The following is a 16415-nucleotide window of genomic DNA, read 5'->3' on the forward strand; positions in this document are numbered from 1 at the left end:
AATGTGAGAAAAATTTTAAAATTGCACTTCATAGTGTTATAAAATATGAACATTTGCAATAACAACATAAATATATTGTTTATTGTTATACATATAAATAGTACATTTTTCCAATAAATTTGAGAACTGTATAAAACGAAGCAAGCAATACGAAGCGATATTAGGTAATTCTTTAAATGGTTTATAATTATTTTATTCATGCTAAAGATAAACAGTAGGTAATCAAAAAATAAAGGCATTTTGCTAATGATGCTATGTACCTACAATGAGGGGTTTACCGAACTCTGAGGTCAAGGGCGTTAAATTGTTTATTTTTCCTTTGAAAACAGAAAACGCAATTCAAATGGTGACATTTTATACTGTTCCGAACATGGCAATATTTATTAAACTCATTTTGAATAATCTTCTCCCAGTGCATGTGCAACCCCCTGCTCCCGCACCCATGGTTCACCTGGAAGTGCATGTCGCTGGCACATTACATGCATTGGTGCATGGGGTGTGGGGTGGCGGGGTGGCGGGGTGGCGAAAAGGATCCTGGCGAGCGAGAACTGGGTGGCGGATATGTGTCTGTGTCGTGTGGGCCAGGCATTTAGGAGCCGGTTCAGACACACCGGTACACACTGGCACACACGCGGCAATCGGACATGGACATGCTTAGGCGCCGGGCTCTTTTGGCCACGTTAGCTGGGAAGGGGCGGGGCAGAGTGCACGGGGATAAATAATTGCAGTGCGGCAGAAGGAGCCTGAACTGGTTGTGGCACCATTTCGCTCCTGCCACCAAACCAGCAAGCAGCAAATGGACAAACGACAACGACACCAAATTGCTCACATGACGCACCGCATTTTTTATTGCGCACGAATTTCGTTGTTGGTTAGCAAAAGTTGGTACGCTCCTTGCGGCAGCAACTCGCCGCCTGGCGGCATCATCAGCATAGATTGCCATTTCGACGTAATTGTTATAAATGAATTCCACGTAATTTAATTATGGGTTTTAGACCGATGAAAAATACACCAGCCAACGGGCCATAAATACGGCCAACCCTACAGATGGGCGGTCACTTGAATATGCTGCGTATGCGTATCAGCTGTTGAGAGGGAGAGGGTTGAGGAAATGCCCGAATTATCCGTGAAATGGGCACAGCTCGCCGGGATGGGGATTGAGTATCCGCCTCAGTTACAAATTATGGGAAAATAAGTCCCACCGAGTCCGTTTGATTGCCTAGAAGCAAATCTGTCACACTATCCAATAGAGTTTATTTTATAGTATGATAACAAATTTAATTTGGGTCAATAGTCACCACAATACTAATTGATCATTTATGCAACTAAATCAATATATTCACTGATAAAAATCATTGCAAGCCACAACCTTTTGGCAGAAGGGAGGGGAGGGGATTTAATAAAATGAATGGATGCTTGATCTTAGGTACACAGTACGTTTAAACTGATAAAACATAAATAGTTAGGCTGACCTTTAAGTGAGAAACCCATTTTATACAAAATTATAGACCCTTTGTAGAGGTGAAATAAATTAAGCAACAGATGCTTGCAACATCACGGTTGGGGCAACGAAAATCCTATTGTAAGCCCAACAATCTCAGTTTGGGGCACAGGATGCTCCACTACCCTCGACCCTCTCCTTGGCAATTGGCATTCAAATTTTGAAGTGATTTTTTTTCACGCTTTCACAATCTGTCGTGGAATATAGAATAAGAAGCGCTTCCCATGCCTGCTGTTCACTATACGAGTATGTGCACATTTTTTGGGCCAACAGTACACACCGGCATGTGTGGAATGGACGCAAAGTTTTTCTGGCCCAGCACGATTTGTTTATACGACAGGTGTTGGCCATGCCGCTGGCGTTGAGGGACTAACACGTCTGTGAAATGTCATAACGTTTAAACGTGCCAAAAATATCCAAATTGGAGCCAAAACCGTTGGGCTGAGGATTGCCGAAAAGGATGAGTCAAATGCAGATGGGTAGCTTTTGGGTGGGTTTTTATTATTTACGAATGATGCTGCACCGGGTTCAAATGAATTTGGAAAGCAAAAATGTTCATAGGCAAATATATTTTAATAATTTGTGAGATCAACTCAAAAAATGTAAGTTAAAACTGTTCGATGTAGGACTCAAAACGATGCATTAAACTTATTTTACCCGCTTAATTAACTTTCACCGCAGGGATTCCTCAGCGAAGACATTTCATTTGCACACAAAATACATTTCGCTCGGCTGACGCAAGGAGTCCAAGCTCAAGCACTTGGATTTCGCGTCCTGGTCGCGAATCCAAATTTCATTGCTTAGGAGTGGGGTGAGCTTGGTTGAGAGCCAAGAGCTTCCGAGAAGCGATTAGCCATAAAAATTATAGATTCAATCTAATTACAAAACGCTGCGGTTGGGCATAGGGAGTGGGCGTGCGACTCCCAAGTGAATATTTAATTTAATTAACAAGAAACAATTTGAAATGTTTTTCGCCCAGCCTCCGTTGCGGCCGCTGAATTTATTGTTATGACCAGGCAGCGACTGCGGCCATGTCGTTGTCATCAAGGCTCCGGATTCCCGCCTCCGGGCCAAGGGCTCCGGCTGCCAATTCGCTATTCCGGCTAATAAAACCGCAATGTTGCCGCTGCTGAGCGAGTGATTGAGCTCAGGAATTGGCCACTCGAGCAATGGGAACAATCTGCGCTGTGCTGTCGGACATGTTTATTACATTGGCATTTCGCGTAATTGAAGCTGGCCGCGCTGAGTTGTTTACTTGTTCCTGCTGTTCGCTTTTTATGCGAGTTTGATTAGCTGCCTCTGATTGCCGGGCGATTAGCCACGCCCACGCTCCTCCAATGCGGCATCTATATTCATTATGGCAGCACCCAAACATGTGTAGGACATGCTCCCGGCGAGGGCAGGTCGATCCAAAACCAAACCAGAACCAGACCAGGACCAAGGCGAACCGGACCACATGTCAGGAAATGTCAACAACGCGCATGAAAATTCCAAGGATTCACCCCCTGTGCAAGGTCCTCCGCATTGACCCGTGACTTCCACATGGGTACACTTTAAAAAATTTATTCAATATTCTAGGATGGCCCCAAGCATGTCATGAAATGTGTTCCGCGTCAGCTCCAAAATAAAAGTAATTTAAACTTGTCATAAGAAAATGTGTAATTCCTAAAAAGTGACCCAACTGATGAATTGTAACTAAATCGATTTTTTCCATATATTAAAATACACAAGTTTAGTTCTAGTTCAATTGTATAGCAAAATATTATTTTTGAACAATACTAGATGTTTTTGATTATGTGAAAATTTGCAAATAGCTCTCACTATTCGCACTATTATTTTTCTAAGTGCACTTCCTGCGAGTCCTTTGGCCGTGGCAAGTGCGAGCGACAATTTCCTCCCAGGGGAAGCAATTTGCCACACACACAGCACTCCACACCTAAGGGCCCGGACCAAGGACCAAAGGGATGGATGGGCTGGTGGAAATTCCTTGGAGCTGAGGCTGAGTGCCGCATTTCCGCGCTGCAAGACGCTGGACAGCCGCCGCAGCCAGTAGCAAGTAATGTGTGCGGTTAAATGTCCATAAATCAAATCCAAACACTCCACGTCCGCCGCTCAAGATGACCAACGGAACCCGCTGTAACTGAAACTGAACCTGGATCCGGATCCGAATCCGGATTGGGAATGGAGAAGGGGAATGGGCTGGACCTGTCCGAGTTAATGCGGTTGACACTTTTCTGGGCCCTAATAGATGGGCGATGCAATGGAAATTCCTCGACTTGACCTCAAGTCGCCCGCAATGGGACATTAAATGCAAAAGTGAAACCGAAGACAACTGGGACACTAGCTAAATGCTAAAAATTAACCCTCCTCCTCTCCTCCCCACCTTCATTCCTTTGTTTCTCCTTTTCAGAAGCCAAGTGTTCACTTTGGAGTGGAGTGGGCTTATGGATACTAAATGGATTGTAACTAAAGCAAAGTTTTATAAAAGTTGTACGGCAACCAAGCAGACGCTAGGATTATTTTAAATTGAGAAAATATTGCTTTGTATTATTTGAATTTTAGTTTATTAACTATGATTCCAATACAGAGGCATTTATATATATATTTATTAAAAAAAAGGGTTAAACTTCACGATAATCTAAGAATATTCATGGCTTTTGTCACTGAGTTGGGTTAGAATTTTGCGTCCAAGGGCCAGAGACGGTTGCTTAGCTCCAACAAAAATGTATAGTAAAACTTAGTATAACTTATTTAACTCCAAATTAGTTGGGATAATTGTAGGTGGTAACGCACGGGTTCATGTGATTAACGCTCAGCTTTCTCGACTTGGCAGCAGGCTCGCCCCACGACAGATTCATTGAGGGAGCCGCATGCACGCTCGTGGGGATCTGACTTTGGGAGCTGGGATGCCAGGATTGAGTGGCCAGGATAGGCGCGGATTTCGACTTGGACCAAGCCTGGGCCGCTGCCTCCAAATCCTGCTTGATGCTTTGCAGAACCAAATCCACGTTGTAGGAATAGTGCCCGGAAGAGGAGCTAGAACTGGAGTTGGCAGATGTTCCTGGAGTGGCAGTGCTGATCTGTGGTGCAGCTGTAGTTTGAGCCAGATGCTCCAAGATCTCGCTGAGATCGGCGCTGGAGCACATGCTGTTGTTGGTTGATGCTTCGGTCTTAATTTTCTGGCTGGGTTGATAGTCTGGCTGGGGATTCACAGGAGCCACTGCCAACATAGGACGCTTTTCTGCTGCCGCGGTGCCCTCCCTGGGATCCTGGGAGTAGGACATGAGGCGCTTTACTATGCCTCGGTGGGCACTCTGCTCTGCCTGGGGTTGAGCCAATTTGGTGTTGGCCTTGGGCTCGCGGTGACCTTGTATGTCCTTCTTGAACTTCATTCGGCGGTTCTGGAACCAGATCTTCACCTGGCGTTCGCACAGGGACAAGCGCTGAGCAATCTCAATCCTGCGCGTCCTGTACAAATACATGTTGCTCTTGAACTCGTTCTCAAGTTCCACCAGTTGGACACTGGTGAAGGCAGTCCGGGATCGCTTCAGCTTCACCCTCTGCGAGTCGTGGTTGGGCTGGGATGGCAGATTCTCGTCGGAGGACACCTGCTGCTGATGCAACTGCTGCGGGGAGCAGTGATCGTTGAGGGTGGTGGGGTTGGAGTTCATCTGGTTGTAGTTGGGAGGCAGACCGATGGGGTTCACGTCGTGATGATGACCATAGATCAACTGGAAGCGGTTAAACAAAAAATTAGTTTATTGCTGATATTCGATTTTTGATCTGAGTACTCACATCACTGTATTTAACCTCGGAAGGATCTGCTGGATAGGGGCCGACTTTAGCCTGGTGAACTGGATAGTAGTGCATGACGGATGACATTTTTTTCTGGTACTGCCGAGTGAGCTGTCAAAAGTGGAATGATCTGTCGTCCTAAGCAAACATCATGCTTATATAGGAGGGCCTGTAGGTAGACGACATAAGCAGGTCAATTCCGCCGAGGCATCGTTGCGAAAAAATTTGCCTAAGCCCGCGAGTCGTAAATCCCTTCGTCGCTGGACTGCCCGACTGGCACCTCGGAGACTAGCCAAGTCCGACGACTCCCGGCCATTGGCAATGGGCAATCTAGAGGCTTGTTTTGATCGAAATCCTGCCAGGATCTGGCGTTGCGTGAGAGACAGTTCCAGGGTTCCTGGGCCGCAAGAGCCGGAGTCTCGCCAGGTAGACGGGCTGATGATGATCGGAGATCCGAGGCGATTGTTGTCCAACTTGTAGCACCTGTTAAAAGAGACTCCGGTGGCGGCGCTGAAAGTGAAACCGAGGCTGTTGTCGCGGCTTTTGGTCGCTCGCCGTCCGCAATTATCCTCATAATGCAATGAAAGCAGCGCTGTGAGAAAGGATGCTCCTCGGGGTTTCATGCTCGATTTGGACAGTTTATGACTCTGCTTGCTTCCAAGGAGTATATGCTCAAGTCTCGTCGCGGCGAATGCGAATCTGTCTCGGTTCTCCGGTCCCTGGGCCTTCCTATCCTCAGTCCTCGAACTTGGGAATTGTTCGCAAATTTTATTACTGGCGCTATCGGATTTGCTCCTTCCGAGAATTCGCTAAAAATACTCTGGAACAAAGGAAAAGTCATAACGGGATAACCGTGTGGAAATGTCGCGGCGAGAGTGAGGTACAGTTGAAAAGATCTTAACTTAGGTTATATATGAATATTAACATTTTTGAAATAATATTTTTTGAATTGTCGAAAAGATTCATTAAAAATTATAATTCACATAATTTTTTGAACTTAAGTTGACCTAGTTAACTTATTTAAATCCTAAGTGAAAATTACAACCAAGTTAATACATCGCTGTGAACAAAAAAGTATTAAATATTTTTGGCAATTGCGAAAAGTATTTACAATAATTTAATATGAAGGGTGTTTTTCATTTTCATTACAATATACAAAACTTGAACAAAATTAAAAGGCTTTTCAATATTAATAAAAAACGAAATGATGTATACTTTGCGATATCTCGCGATATTTGAAAGACGAAATATGATATATGTTCTTAAAGGGCGCATTAAAAAGTAGTTTATTAATTATAGTTGTTGAACTAGGTGTGATGAAGGGCATATGAAAACAAGCATCGTGATAAGTAAGAATGGATTCTGAGCTTGGTTTTTCCAGTACATCCATAATCCACCTACTAAAACGCGCCCAAGATCAATAAAAACTCTAGAACTGGGAGAAACCCAATCAACATTCGTTCATGTAGGCCGCGTTATTGGACTTCTGGATTTTCCAAAACTTATATCAAAGAAAATAGGGGCAACAAGTTGCCTGGCGGCGCTCCGCAAGAGCTGCCTGTACAGTGCCTACCTAAATAGTGCGACCGCTCGAGGATCAGGCGATAAGAGTATGGATTCAGGTAGCTGAGTACACACAGGCAGCTGGTGCAAAAGTTTTATGATCCGCGGGTGTTCGCGGAAAAATCGCGAATCACATTTTATGGCAGGCATGTGTGAGTATGTGCCATAAAGTGCATTTTTAAATTCATAAGATTTTCGGGAAAACCAGATACTGTTTTCGTTCATTCTAGAAAGGGACGGAAATATGGGCTAAGTATCCTTCGGAATTTGTTAAGTTGTGTAGTTAGTCACAATTTACCCGAGTGGAGTAGTTCTTATATATTTTCGTAATTAAAAATACAAAGCTTAAAGAGACGTCAAAGGTGCACCATTTTAAAATTAAACTTGAGGCTAAACAGATTGCAATGCTCTTCTTAGTGATGTAAATAGAATGTGGGTTTTTATAAGTATTCCGTTTGGCAGCAAAAAATCTCCGAAACTGGAACATATGGTCTGCATTGATTGAAAATACAATTTGCTGACTATTCTTGGTCAAAGAATGTGCAAATGTTTGATTATGTCAGACACTTTGGCATAGCATAGAAATTGAAAATATCATATCAAATATTATTGTTTAAATGTTCGATCTTTAAGGGTAATCATTGTATGAGATTACGCCCAAGAGAAACATTTTTCATTTTGATTAGTACAGTTTTTAGCTATGTCAAATTGTAACAGAGAAGATTTTCTTGCTGGCTCGGAATTTAATTTCCGAAATATGGGGCGAAAACTTTCCATGGAATACGCTTAAGCCCAAATGGCCTCAAATGTAACTGGCTGGATATTCGTGGGCTTTAGTGGAGCAACCACCCAGATACATCTGAGGCGAATAGCGTATTGCAGGGAAAGTATGGAGTTAACTGGAGTATCACTAAGATATGCACTGGAATCCGTGTCGCCTGCTGACTAGGCTAGTACATAAAACTTCCCTGGGAACCATTTACACGGATCTTAGGACTAGACCTAACTTTCTACGCGTAGATATCTACAATCGCTTGGTATTTGTACAATCAGGAACAACAGTGGTTAACCTAAAGCTAATGAAACTCTCTAACACGCCTCTCGTCCAGGCTAATTGAAGCAGTAGGCAAACTGCGAGTTGCCCGCGGCGTTCCGATGGGGATTATACGCTTGCATTATCGTATCCATCGTGCATTGATATTGGTTCGATTCGCCCATGGACACGCCCCCCATCCCGAGGGGCAGCTGAGGGCCTTGTGGGGGCGAAGGCTTGCCAAATTTGGCAAATGCCGCTCCACGATTTCCGGTTCCTGCTAAGGCTCTTATTCCGGTGCTCATGTCGTCGCTGCTGCCATCGTCGCAGCTCTTGTCCAGACCCTTCAAAGGCTCCAAGATCTAAGGAGAGAGATGACGTACTTAGAACATAAATACATTCAATTGAAATTGCTAAATTATAGTTACAATTTATAGCTACAAATGTTCATCAGCCTATGAGTCTGTTTTCACTATTAAAATGTATAAATCATTTTTCTGATCAAAGAAATGCTATATCTTTAAAACTTTTAAATAGGCTATGTCTAATTTAGAAAACAAAAACTTTATAAGTAAAATGTTAAATATTGGATTGCTCCCAAATCTCATCAATCAGAAAGAGTAGTACTTTCAGAACCGGTGGACAATATACTAACATCTCTAACAAGACACTTTACAAAGCTTAAAGCTTCGATTTAAAAACGCCACACTCAGTATAAAAATATCAGATAAGGTTATGCCTGACCTGTAGCGTTGTCTTCTTGCTCGTTCCGTCGTCCATGTCGTCGGCCGCCTCCGTCTCGCCAACGGCGATGGCGCAGGGTCCGCCGATGCCGATGCCACACAGACTCGGACTTTCGTCATTCTTGGGTGTTAATGGCTCGTAGACCTCGGAGCCCGGCGAGGCAGCGCCTCGGGCCACAGCGGATGCCGATGCAGTGGCGCCAGACATGGCCGATCGCATGTAGTACGAGCTGTTGAAGTTGTAGTCGGCCTCCGGTTCGTCCTTGACCAGGACGCGGCAGGCGCTGGCTTGCTTTTGCTGGAAGTCAAAGTGATGGTATTGCTGCTGCTGAGCCTGCTGTTGCTGCTGCTGCTGCATCTGGTGCGGCACGTGGTTGCTCTGGTGGTGTAGTTGCTGCTGGTGGTGATGGACCTGCTGCTGCTGGAAGAACTGGCCGCCATTGGCATTGGTCGACCCAGGTCCTGGTCCCCCTCCGGAGGGATACTGCATGTGCATGTGACGATTGGCCTGGGCGTGATTGTGGCCTCCATTGTAGTTGTAGTAGGCGTTGAAGGACTCGCTGTAGTGCTCCGTCATGTGTGCAGTGGGCGTCGAGGGCGTGGGCGACGGAGTCAATGCGTTGGGTGTGGCTCCTCCGCCCAAGCTAAGAGTCTGCAAGCTGGGGGGATCACCATCGCTTTGTTTCATACCCGGCGAGAGAGGCATCCCCTCGTAGGACTGGTCCTTGTGCTGATCCGATTGGATCTTGTGACGACGCCGACGGTTCTTGAACCAGATCTTCACCTGGGCTGTGCCCAGTGCCAGTTTCGCTGACAGATCCGCCAGTCGGGGTGCTGTGAGGTATCGTCCCTGCAAAAAGTGCTGCTCCAGCTCTGCTATTTGAGAGCTGGTAAAGGTGGTGCGGGTGCGACGTGGTCGCCGCATCACCAGGGAGTCGGGCAGCTCCTCTGGGGGATAGACATCTGATAAGACGATGGCTGACATTGTTGGCTTTGAGCTCACCTGGCTTGGGCATCTGGTTGGGCAGATACGGGCGTATGTAGTTGTAGTTTATCGCTCCCGTTCGCTCATCGAAAAGCTTCAAAGAATCAAAGGGTACACTGTCTTCATATAAAAACGTGAAAGGACGATTCGCTTCGGGGACCGAAGCTTGCAATATTACTTTCACCAATGCAATGCAGGATAACAATAATGTAAACACAATGACTATAGGTTGGGCTTTTGTTAAATAGACATTACTGATATGATCATGAAAAAAGCTGTAAGTGCAACAGGTTCAACATTCGTCCAATGCACCAAAACATCCTTTTAGTTTGAAACATCCTTATGCTTTTAGAACATTTCGGAAAATTACTAAGAGCATATGTCACACGAGCCCCACAATTAATATAATAACTGTAACGATTGATAATATCAATTGTTATTTAGATTCTGCAGTGAGTGGCTACGATACTTTAAAAGTAGGTGCTATCACAAACAAGACACTGAAAACACATTTATAAATGTTTATGGTCATCACTGATCACACTGGGTGACTGCGGCTGTTCGCCATAGGGAATCTGTACTGTAGCTTTCCTGGGACTAGAACCCTTCTCTGCGGCGATGGGAACTCACCAGATCGAAGGGATTTCGGAATTGTGGCGGCAACTGGAGCTGCGGATGTTGGTGATGTGGGTGCGGATGCGAGTGCGGATGCGGATGGGAGTGCGGATGCGGATGTGTGTGCGAGTGGGGCAGCGGATGATGGTAAAAGTTTTGATCTGGCGGTGGTTGCGCCATATTCCCCAAACACTCCGCCGCGTTATTTTTACGTATTTCCTAGCGCCGCTCGGGAAAGTGGCAAAGGAGTGTGGAAACGTTCTTATATTTTCAGTAACCGGTTACTTTTGAGACGCTCACGAATTTATTTCGCCCACATTTTGCGTTTTTGCGATCCACTGCTTCGCATCTGCAGAGTGCCGTTATTTAGGGATGAGCGAAGAGATGTAGAGATGACACAATTGGCGGCCTTTCATCGATGTACCTTCTTTTGAGTAATTTGAAAATCAATAAACGTCTACAATATATTATTTAGAAATATTAGGATGTTTTATTTTAAAATGTTCGCCTCTTATTTAAAAGTTCGTAGTCGAACAGTACGGCAGCGCTGCAAGTTGCATAAGTACAAAGAGTATTCGCCAGAGGGCGCTCGAACATAGCACTGTCGAGCCCTCTGTCGGATTGGATTGGAAGGTTGTGCTCGCTGACGAAAGGTGAACGTTCTATTCGGTCGGCGGTTTATTTATTAGAAGATATTTGCATTTGAGATAATAATTAAAAAGCTTGCGTATTTTAACAATTAAGTAAAGCCAATTAAACTTCCTTTGCTCTGCTCGGAACTTCATAATATTACAATAAACAAATAGGCATCGCAAATATAGGAATAATTTGGAAAAGTCTCGAATGTGCCACTTAATTTTTATTTTAATTAATATAATAATATTAATATGCTTCAGTTGCCTGAATTGAACAACATGTGCACTTTGTAGTTTATTCTGTTACATACTTTTCGCTATTGTATCGCGGGACAAAGAATAAGGATGATGGAGCTTAAGTTTGTTTTGCCAAGGAATCTCTAACGACTACATACGAAAGAAAACTCTCACTCAATATATACATAAAATATCATATAATCGATTGTAAAATAGCTTATAGTTATCTTTACCTGCAGGACAGTGAATTATAAAATTATAAAAATAAAAGGTAATCAGTTGTCGAGTTACTTAACTACAGCGTTCTATTCTTTTGATCATTCTACTCTACTAATTTTTGATTTTAAGCTAGGATTGGCCATTATTACTTTAAGGCTCTATATTTGGAAAATTCGACATATGTATTAGCGTATAAGAATATGATGTACAACAACCATTAAGTTGCTCAGTGCATTGGCTTAAGCTTTAATATTTTAAAACACACCCAACGAGCCAGTTGACCTTTAAGCAAGTGTCACAAGGCCTTAAGTGAAATATTTTTTAATGACATTTACCAAATAATTGTCGTGTTTGCTTTTGGGATCTGGCAGGAGCTTGTTGCTGTTGGCCGGGCTTTGCTGCTTCTGCCGCTGCCAACTGGCAACAAAAGTCAATTCACAGACACTCCAGTCGACGGAGTCGGACTGCAGCCAAAAGGCAAACAAAATACGCTCACATAGGCAAAGCCCAAGGATACACACAAAGGTACAGTGGTTACTCTGACTACAAATACAAATTAAACAGGACAATATAAGCTCTGGTCCTGTTTACCAATTGTATACCTTTGTTTATGTTAAACTCGTATCTAAGCAATAAGCTCTGTATAAGCTGACATTTTAGGAATATATTAAAGAAAAGAAAGAAAAAGAAAAGTATTTATTGGGCGCATAGTAAATAAAACTGCATCCTTAAAATATCCTGCTTTTTTTGAAATATTAAAAAAGTTTCTGCTAGATACCACTGTGCGGAACTGGGCCACAAATTCACACGCAGTGTGTGACAAAGGACTTCTCCCTTCCCCGCTCGGCGACCCTGAATGCTGAATGCCCCCGTGTGTGCCGCTGCCGAAGCGAAACACCCAAAGAGTCACTGACAGAAACAGGATTCGGGTAATAAATTACAAAATTTGACATTTTCTGTTTTGGATCCGCTTGCGCCTGAATGCGAGCGGCAGCCCTCTCTGTCGCACGCCGTCTAGCCGTCTCTTTCGTTCGGTTTCGGTGTGTGTCCAGTTCGGGCGGGCCAAGTCGAGCGTTGCATGAAGCAGCCGGACCTGCCAGGACCTGGACCAGGACCTGAACCTGCATCCAAAAGGCATCGCCGCAATGGTCATAATGACGCTGCCGGGATGCAGCTGAGGCCAAGGAGAGCCGGCTGTGGGGAGCGGGAAAGGGACGGAATAGAAGCACCCTATGCGGTCCGCAGATAGTTAACTGGAAATTTATTATTTTACACAATTTACAATTATCTGATTCGAATGTGCACTCAGAGACGAGGATTCCGGCAGATGGGGAGTACGAGTACGAGTGAGAGTGCGGGTCCGAGCTCGGACGACAGATGCAGTTGCTCTCCCATGGGAACGGCCTCATTTCAGCAGAAGTCACCGAAACGATTTAAGATGTGATTTAATTTTCCAGAAACTGTGGCCATAGTTTCGTCGCTCTTCGGGGGAATTTCTTCGCCAGACAGACAGCGTCGTCATCAATCATCTCGCAGAGTAAAGCCGGGTTAACCTCGATGGGTTTTAGGGGGAGACTTGGCCCGGGGCTGATCAGGAGTCGGGCTGGAAATATGAAAATTAAATGCGTTTGGGCAGCAGAAAGTTTCCGAATGGTTCGGTGCTTATATACAACAAGTGAATTTGACAAATAAAGCGGCATTTGACAATTTTAATCTTTAAATCAGCTTCCATAGGAACTAATTGATCGAGATACAGACAAGTATCAAATATTTAACCTGAGTGGATATAATATAATTTGTATTACATAATGGAATGATTTTTCATTTCAGTGCAACTATAATCAACATGATATGATATATTTCGAGTACACACACATATTAACCATCAGCCGTATAAAAGAATTTCTATGAACAGCCAAGTTAAAGGTGCCTAAATTTCCCGAATGCTGCTCTTTAAATATCCCTCAGAATTTCCCAGCATGGCTGAAGCAGGATTCGATTCAAGTCCCACCCAATGCGTTGTGCACCACCCCCTTGTTTTTGCCTTTTCGCGCATGCGCCCCTGCTCCGGCGCAAAAGAGACAGCACTAAAGAGACGGCGCTGGGATCGCTGGCATTTCCAGAGCGGCCAGGATATTCCAGGGACCGCTCGTCCTCATTGATGTTGTTGTTAGCCGCCAGCGGAAAGTAGCGCGCCATGCCATAAATCACCCAAATGGGTAGAGTTCCAACTTTCCCACCCCGCCGCCGCTCCTTTTGTTGTCCTTCCACGAACCCCGAAACGTTTACGGCCAAATGGCGGCACAAATTTGAATTTGAATTTCGCACGCGGTCTTTCAGTTCGCCTGCCGCCGCTTGAGCTGGAGCTTTGTTTTTGCAACTGACCGCTTATCTTGGGGGCGGGGGCTGTCAAGTGGGTGGAGCAGGGGGGCCAGAGGCAGAGGCAAAAACAACAGCAGCGAGCAGCAAAACAAATCAATTAAAGGCCAGAAGGAAAGTGCATTGATAACTGAGCCCGAAGTCAAACTCACGCACAAGTAAACAATTTAAATACGAGCTGAAATGCAAACACAGATACAAAATACAGATAGAGATACTGAACAAACACAGATACAAATACTGTGAAGGCGACAAAGTACACCGAGGGGTGATAAGATCCAAAACGTCGATGACTTCTTCATCGGCAAATACACTGAAAGAAACTGTTACTGATTGTTAAAAAATATGTAAAATAATAATATGTAAATTATTTTGATTTGCTAAACACTGCCATTTAAAATCTTTTTTCACATCCTTAACGTTTACCTGCCTATTCATTAAAAAAGAGAAGTATTGATATATCAGAAAACAAAGGTTATCTCTCTTTTTTTGAGTGTAACGATTAGGAAGCAACGTTGTCTAGACACAGCCGCGGTAATCAATCATAATGATGTCTATCTGCCTCATTCTCGCGGTGTACAAATTTCGGGACTTTCCTTGAGAAACCGAGCCCTCGACGTCGGCGCGTCAGGAAGAATACGAAAAGAAGAACTCGATTCTCAGATAGAGATACTCAGAACCTCAGCAGAGATACGGATTTTTGAGCCGAGCTCGGTCGCCTCTTTCAATTCAGTCGAGTCCCGAACGCGAAGTGAAGCGCATTGAACCCACAACAACCGAGATAGTCGAGGAAAAAGAGTCACAAAATCAACAGCAACATCCTGTAAATAAACAGAAATGTATGAATTATATTAAAATAAGACGATAAAACTGATAAGTGTGTGCAAGCATTATAAATGTCTCAAAGCGAGTGTGTGTGCAGAATTCTTTCTTTCTTATTTAAAAGTAAAATATATACTTGTGAACTTTAAATTATTATTCTATATTTGAAGTTTTAGTTTATTATTTTAAATTCGAAGAATATAAGATGGATTGAAAGTGCAGTTCTCCATTACATACGAAATATTTAGAATGGCTAAGGCGATGAAAAGACTCAACATAAAGTGATTCACTTTTAAATCTCAAATCTATTTTGATTTCTTACAGACCAGACATGGCGCGTCTGCGGCTTCATATCGGTCTTATAATCTGCCTTGCGATCAGCATGGAATCGGTGCTTGGTGCCCCAGTGATCAGCCAGATCAGCAAGGACGTGGTGGCCAGTGTGGGCGACTCTGTGGAGTTCAACTGCACCGTGGAGGAGGTGGGACAGCTCTCCGTGAGCTGGGCCAAGCGTCCCAGCGAGTCGGACACCAACTCGGTGGTGCTCTCAATGCGGAATATCCTCAGTCTGCCCGACCAGCGGTACAACGTAACGGTCACCGAAGGACCCAAGACCGGAAGTGCCATCTACACCTTCCGCATTCAGAACATCGAAGTCAGTGACATGGGTCCGTACGAGTGCCAGGTGCTCGTTTCGGCCACGGAGAAGGTGACCAAGAAGCTGAGCCTGCAGATCAAGACCCCGCCGGTGATTGCGGAGAACACCCCCAAGAGCACCCTGGTGACGGAGGGGCAGAATCTGGAGCTGACCTGCCATGCCAATGGCTTTCCCAAGCCCACGATCTCCTGGGCTCGCGAACATAATGCCGTGATGCCAGCCGGAGGCCATTTGCTGGCGGAACCAACTCTCCGGATTCGTGCCGTGCACCGAATGGATCGCGGCGGCTACTACTGCATCGCCCAGAACGGAGAGGGCCAGCCGGACAAGAGGTTGATCCGGGTCGAGGTGGAGTTCCGTCCACAGATTGCCGTCCAGAGGCCCAAGATCGCCCAGATGGTGTCCCACTCCGCGGAGCTGGAGTGCTCCGTGCAGGGCTACCCGGCTCCGACTGTAGTTTGGCACAAGAACGGAGTGCCCCTGCAGTCTAGCCGGCACCACGAGGTGGCCAACACCGCCTCCTCCTCGGGAACCACAACCTCTGTGCTGCGCATCGACAGCGTGGGCGAGGAGGACTTCGGGGACTACTACTGCAATGCCACCAATAAGCTGGGACACGCCGATGCGCGACTGCATCTCTTCCAGACCGTCATTCCAGTGCCCTCCTTGTCGTAATAAGCCCTCAACGTCTGATTTCCATTCCCACGCAACAAGACTGGAACCCTCACTTTCGCCTCTCGACTCGCTTTTTCGGCAATTCGCCAGTCCGGATGCGGCCTGTGTTTATATTATTAATGATTCATTCAATTAGCTCCCATTCAGACTTCATTATTTTCGGACACACTTGAGATCGAGCCACCGCTTGTGCCTTATGAATTTTGCTCTGCATCCGTCGGCTTGTGCAAACACACATTAATATGCTTAAGTAAATAAAAGAAGTTCTCTGATAAAGTTTAATCGGTCTTTTCCTATGTGGTTGGGTTGGCTTGTATACGGGGTAAGTTAGATACCACGAGAGAATAAACACCTCTTAAAGCCACAAAACTAAAGGGTTCGTCATTCAATAAAACTAAGCAAGGAGAGAAGGCATTGCCAAAAGTATTTCATTGTTTTATCGAGAAGGAATCATGGTAAATGCAGATGTAAATGAAAAATTAATCACTTTTAAACAACACACAATGCTCCATGGATCTTATAAATTTATAGCAATAAACCATTCACACTTTACAC

General features: G+C 44.8%; 3 protein-coding genes across 6 annotated transcripts; 1 reads left to right on the top strand and 2 right to left on the bottom strand.

Annotated features, from left to right (window-relative positions):
• Window positions 1-4078: 4078 nt before the first annotated feature.
• Window positions 4079-5529, bottom strand: LOC117145467 (protein zerknuellt 1). The gene is made up of 2 exons (XM_033311140.1): window positions 5297-5529; window positions 4079-5232 (listed from the first exon to the last, which is right to left on the bottom strand). The coding sequence occupies exons 1-2, from the start codon at window positions 5381-5383 to the stop codon at window positions 4264-4266; spliced, it is 1056 nt and encodes a 351-aa protein (XP_033167031.1). The 5' UTR covers window positions 5384-5529; the 3' UTR covers window positions 4079-4263.
• A 1633-nt stretch (window positions 5530-7162) lies between these two features.
• LOC117145164 (homeotic protein bicoid) lies at window positions 7163-10609 on the bottom strand. 3 transcript variants are annotated; one of them, XM_033310711.1, is made up of 4 exons: window positions 10251-10609; window positions 9639-9714; window positions 8637-9583; window positions 7163-8254 (listed from the first exon to the last, which is right to left on the bottom strand). In XM_033310711.1, exons 1-4 carry the CDS (start codon window positions 10413-10415, stop codon window positions 7970-7972), a joined length of 1473 nt encoding a protein of 490 aa, XP_033166602.1. In that variant the 5' UTR covers window positions 10416-10609; the 3' UTR covers window positions 7163-7969. The 3 variants fall into 3 exon arrangements, with proteins under 3 accessions (XP_033166602.1, XP_033166601.1, XP_033166603.1); XM_033310710.1 differs by having other exon boundaries at window positions 8637-9598; XM_033310712.1 differs by having other exon boundaries at window positions 8637-9598; window positions 9639-9736; window positions 10251-10325.
• A 3821-nt stretch (window positions 10610-14430) lies between these two features.
• LOC117144701 (protein amalgam) lies at window positions 14431-16142 on the top strand. 2 transcript variants are annotated; one of them, XM_033310029.1, is made up of 2 exons: window positions 14431-14528; window positions 14852-16142. In XM_033310029.1, exon 2 carries the CDS (start codon window positions 14859-14861, stop codon window positions 15858-15860), a length of 1002 nt encoding a protein of 333 aa, XP_033165920.1. In that variant the 5' UTR covers window positions 14431-14528; window positions 14852-14858; the 3' UTR covers window positions 15861-16142. The 2 variants fall into 2 exon arrangements, with proteins under 2 accessions (XP_033165920.1, XP_033165919.1); XM_033310028.1 differs by having other exon boundaries at window positions 14432-14544.
• Window positions 16143-16415: the final 273 nt, after the last annotated feature.

This window comes from Drosophila mauritiana, chromosome 3R, assembly GCF_004382145.1.
Source record: "Drosophila mauritiana strain mau12 chromosome 3R, ASM438214v1, whole genome shotgun sequence".
Classification (NCBI taxonomy): Eukaryota; Metazoa; Arthropoda; class Insecta; order Diptera; family Drosophilidae; genus Drosophila; species Drosophila mauritiana.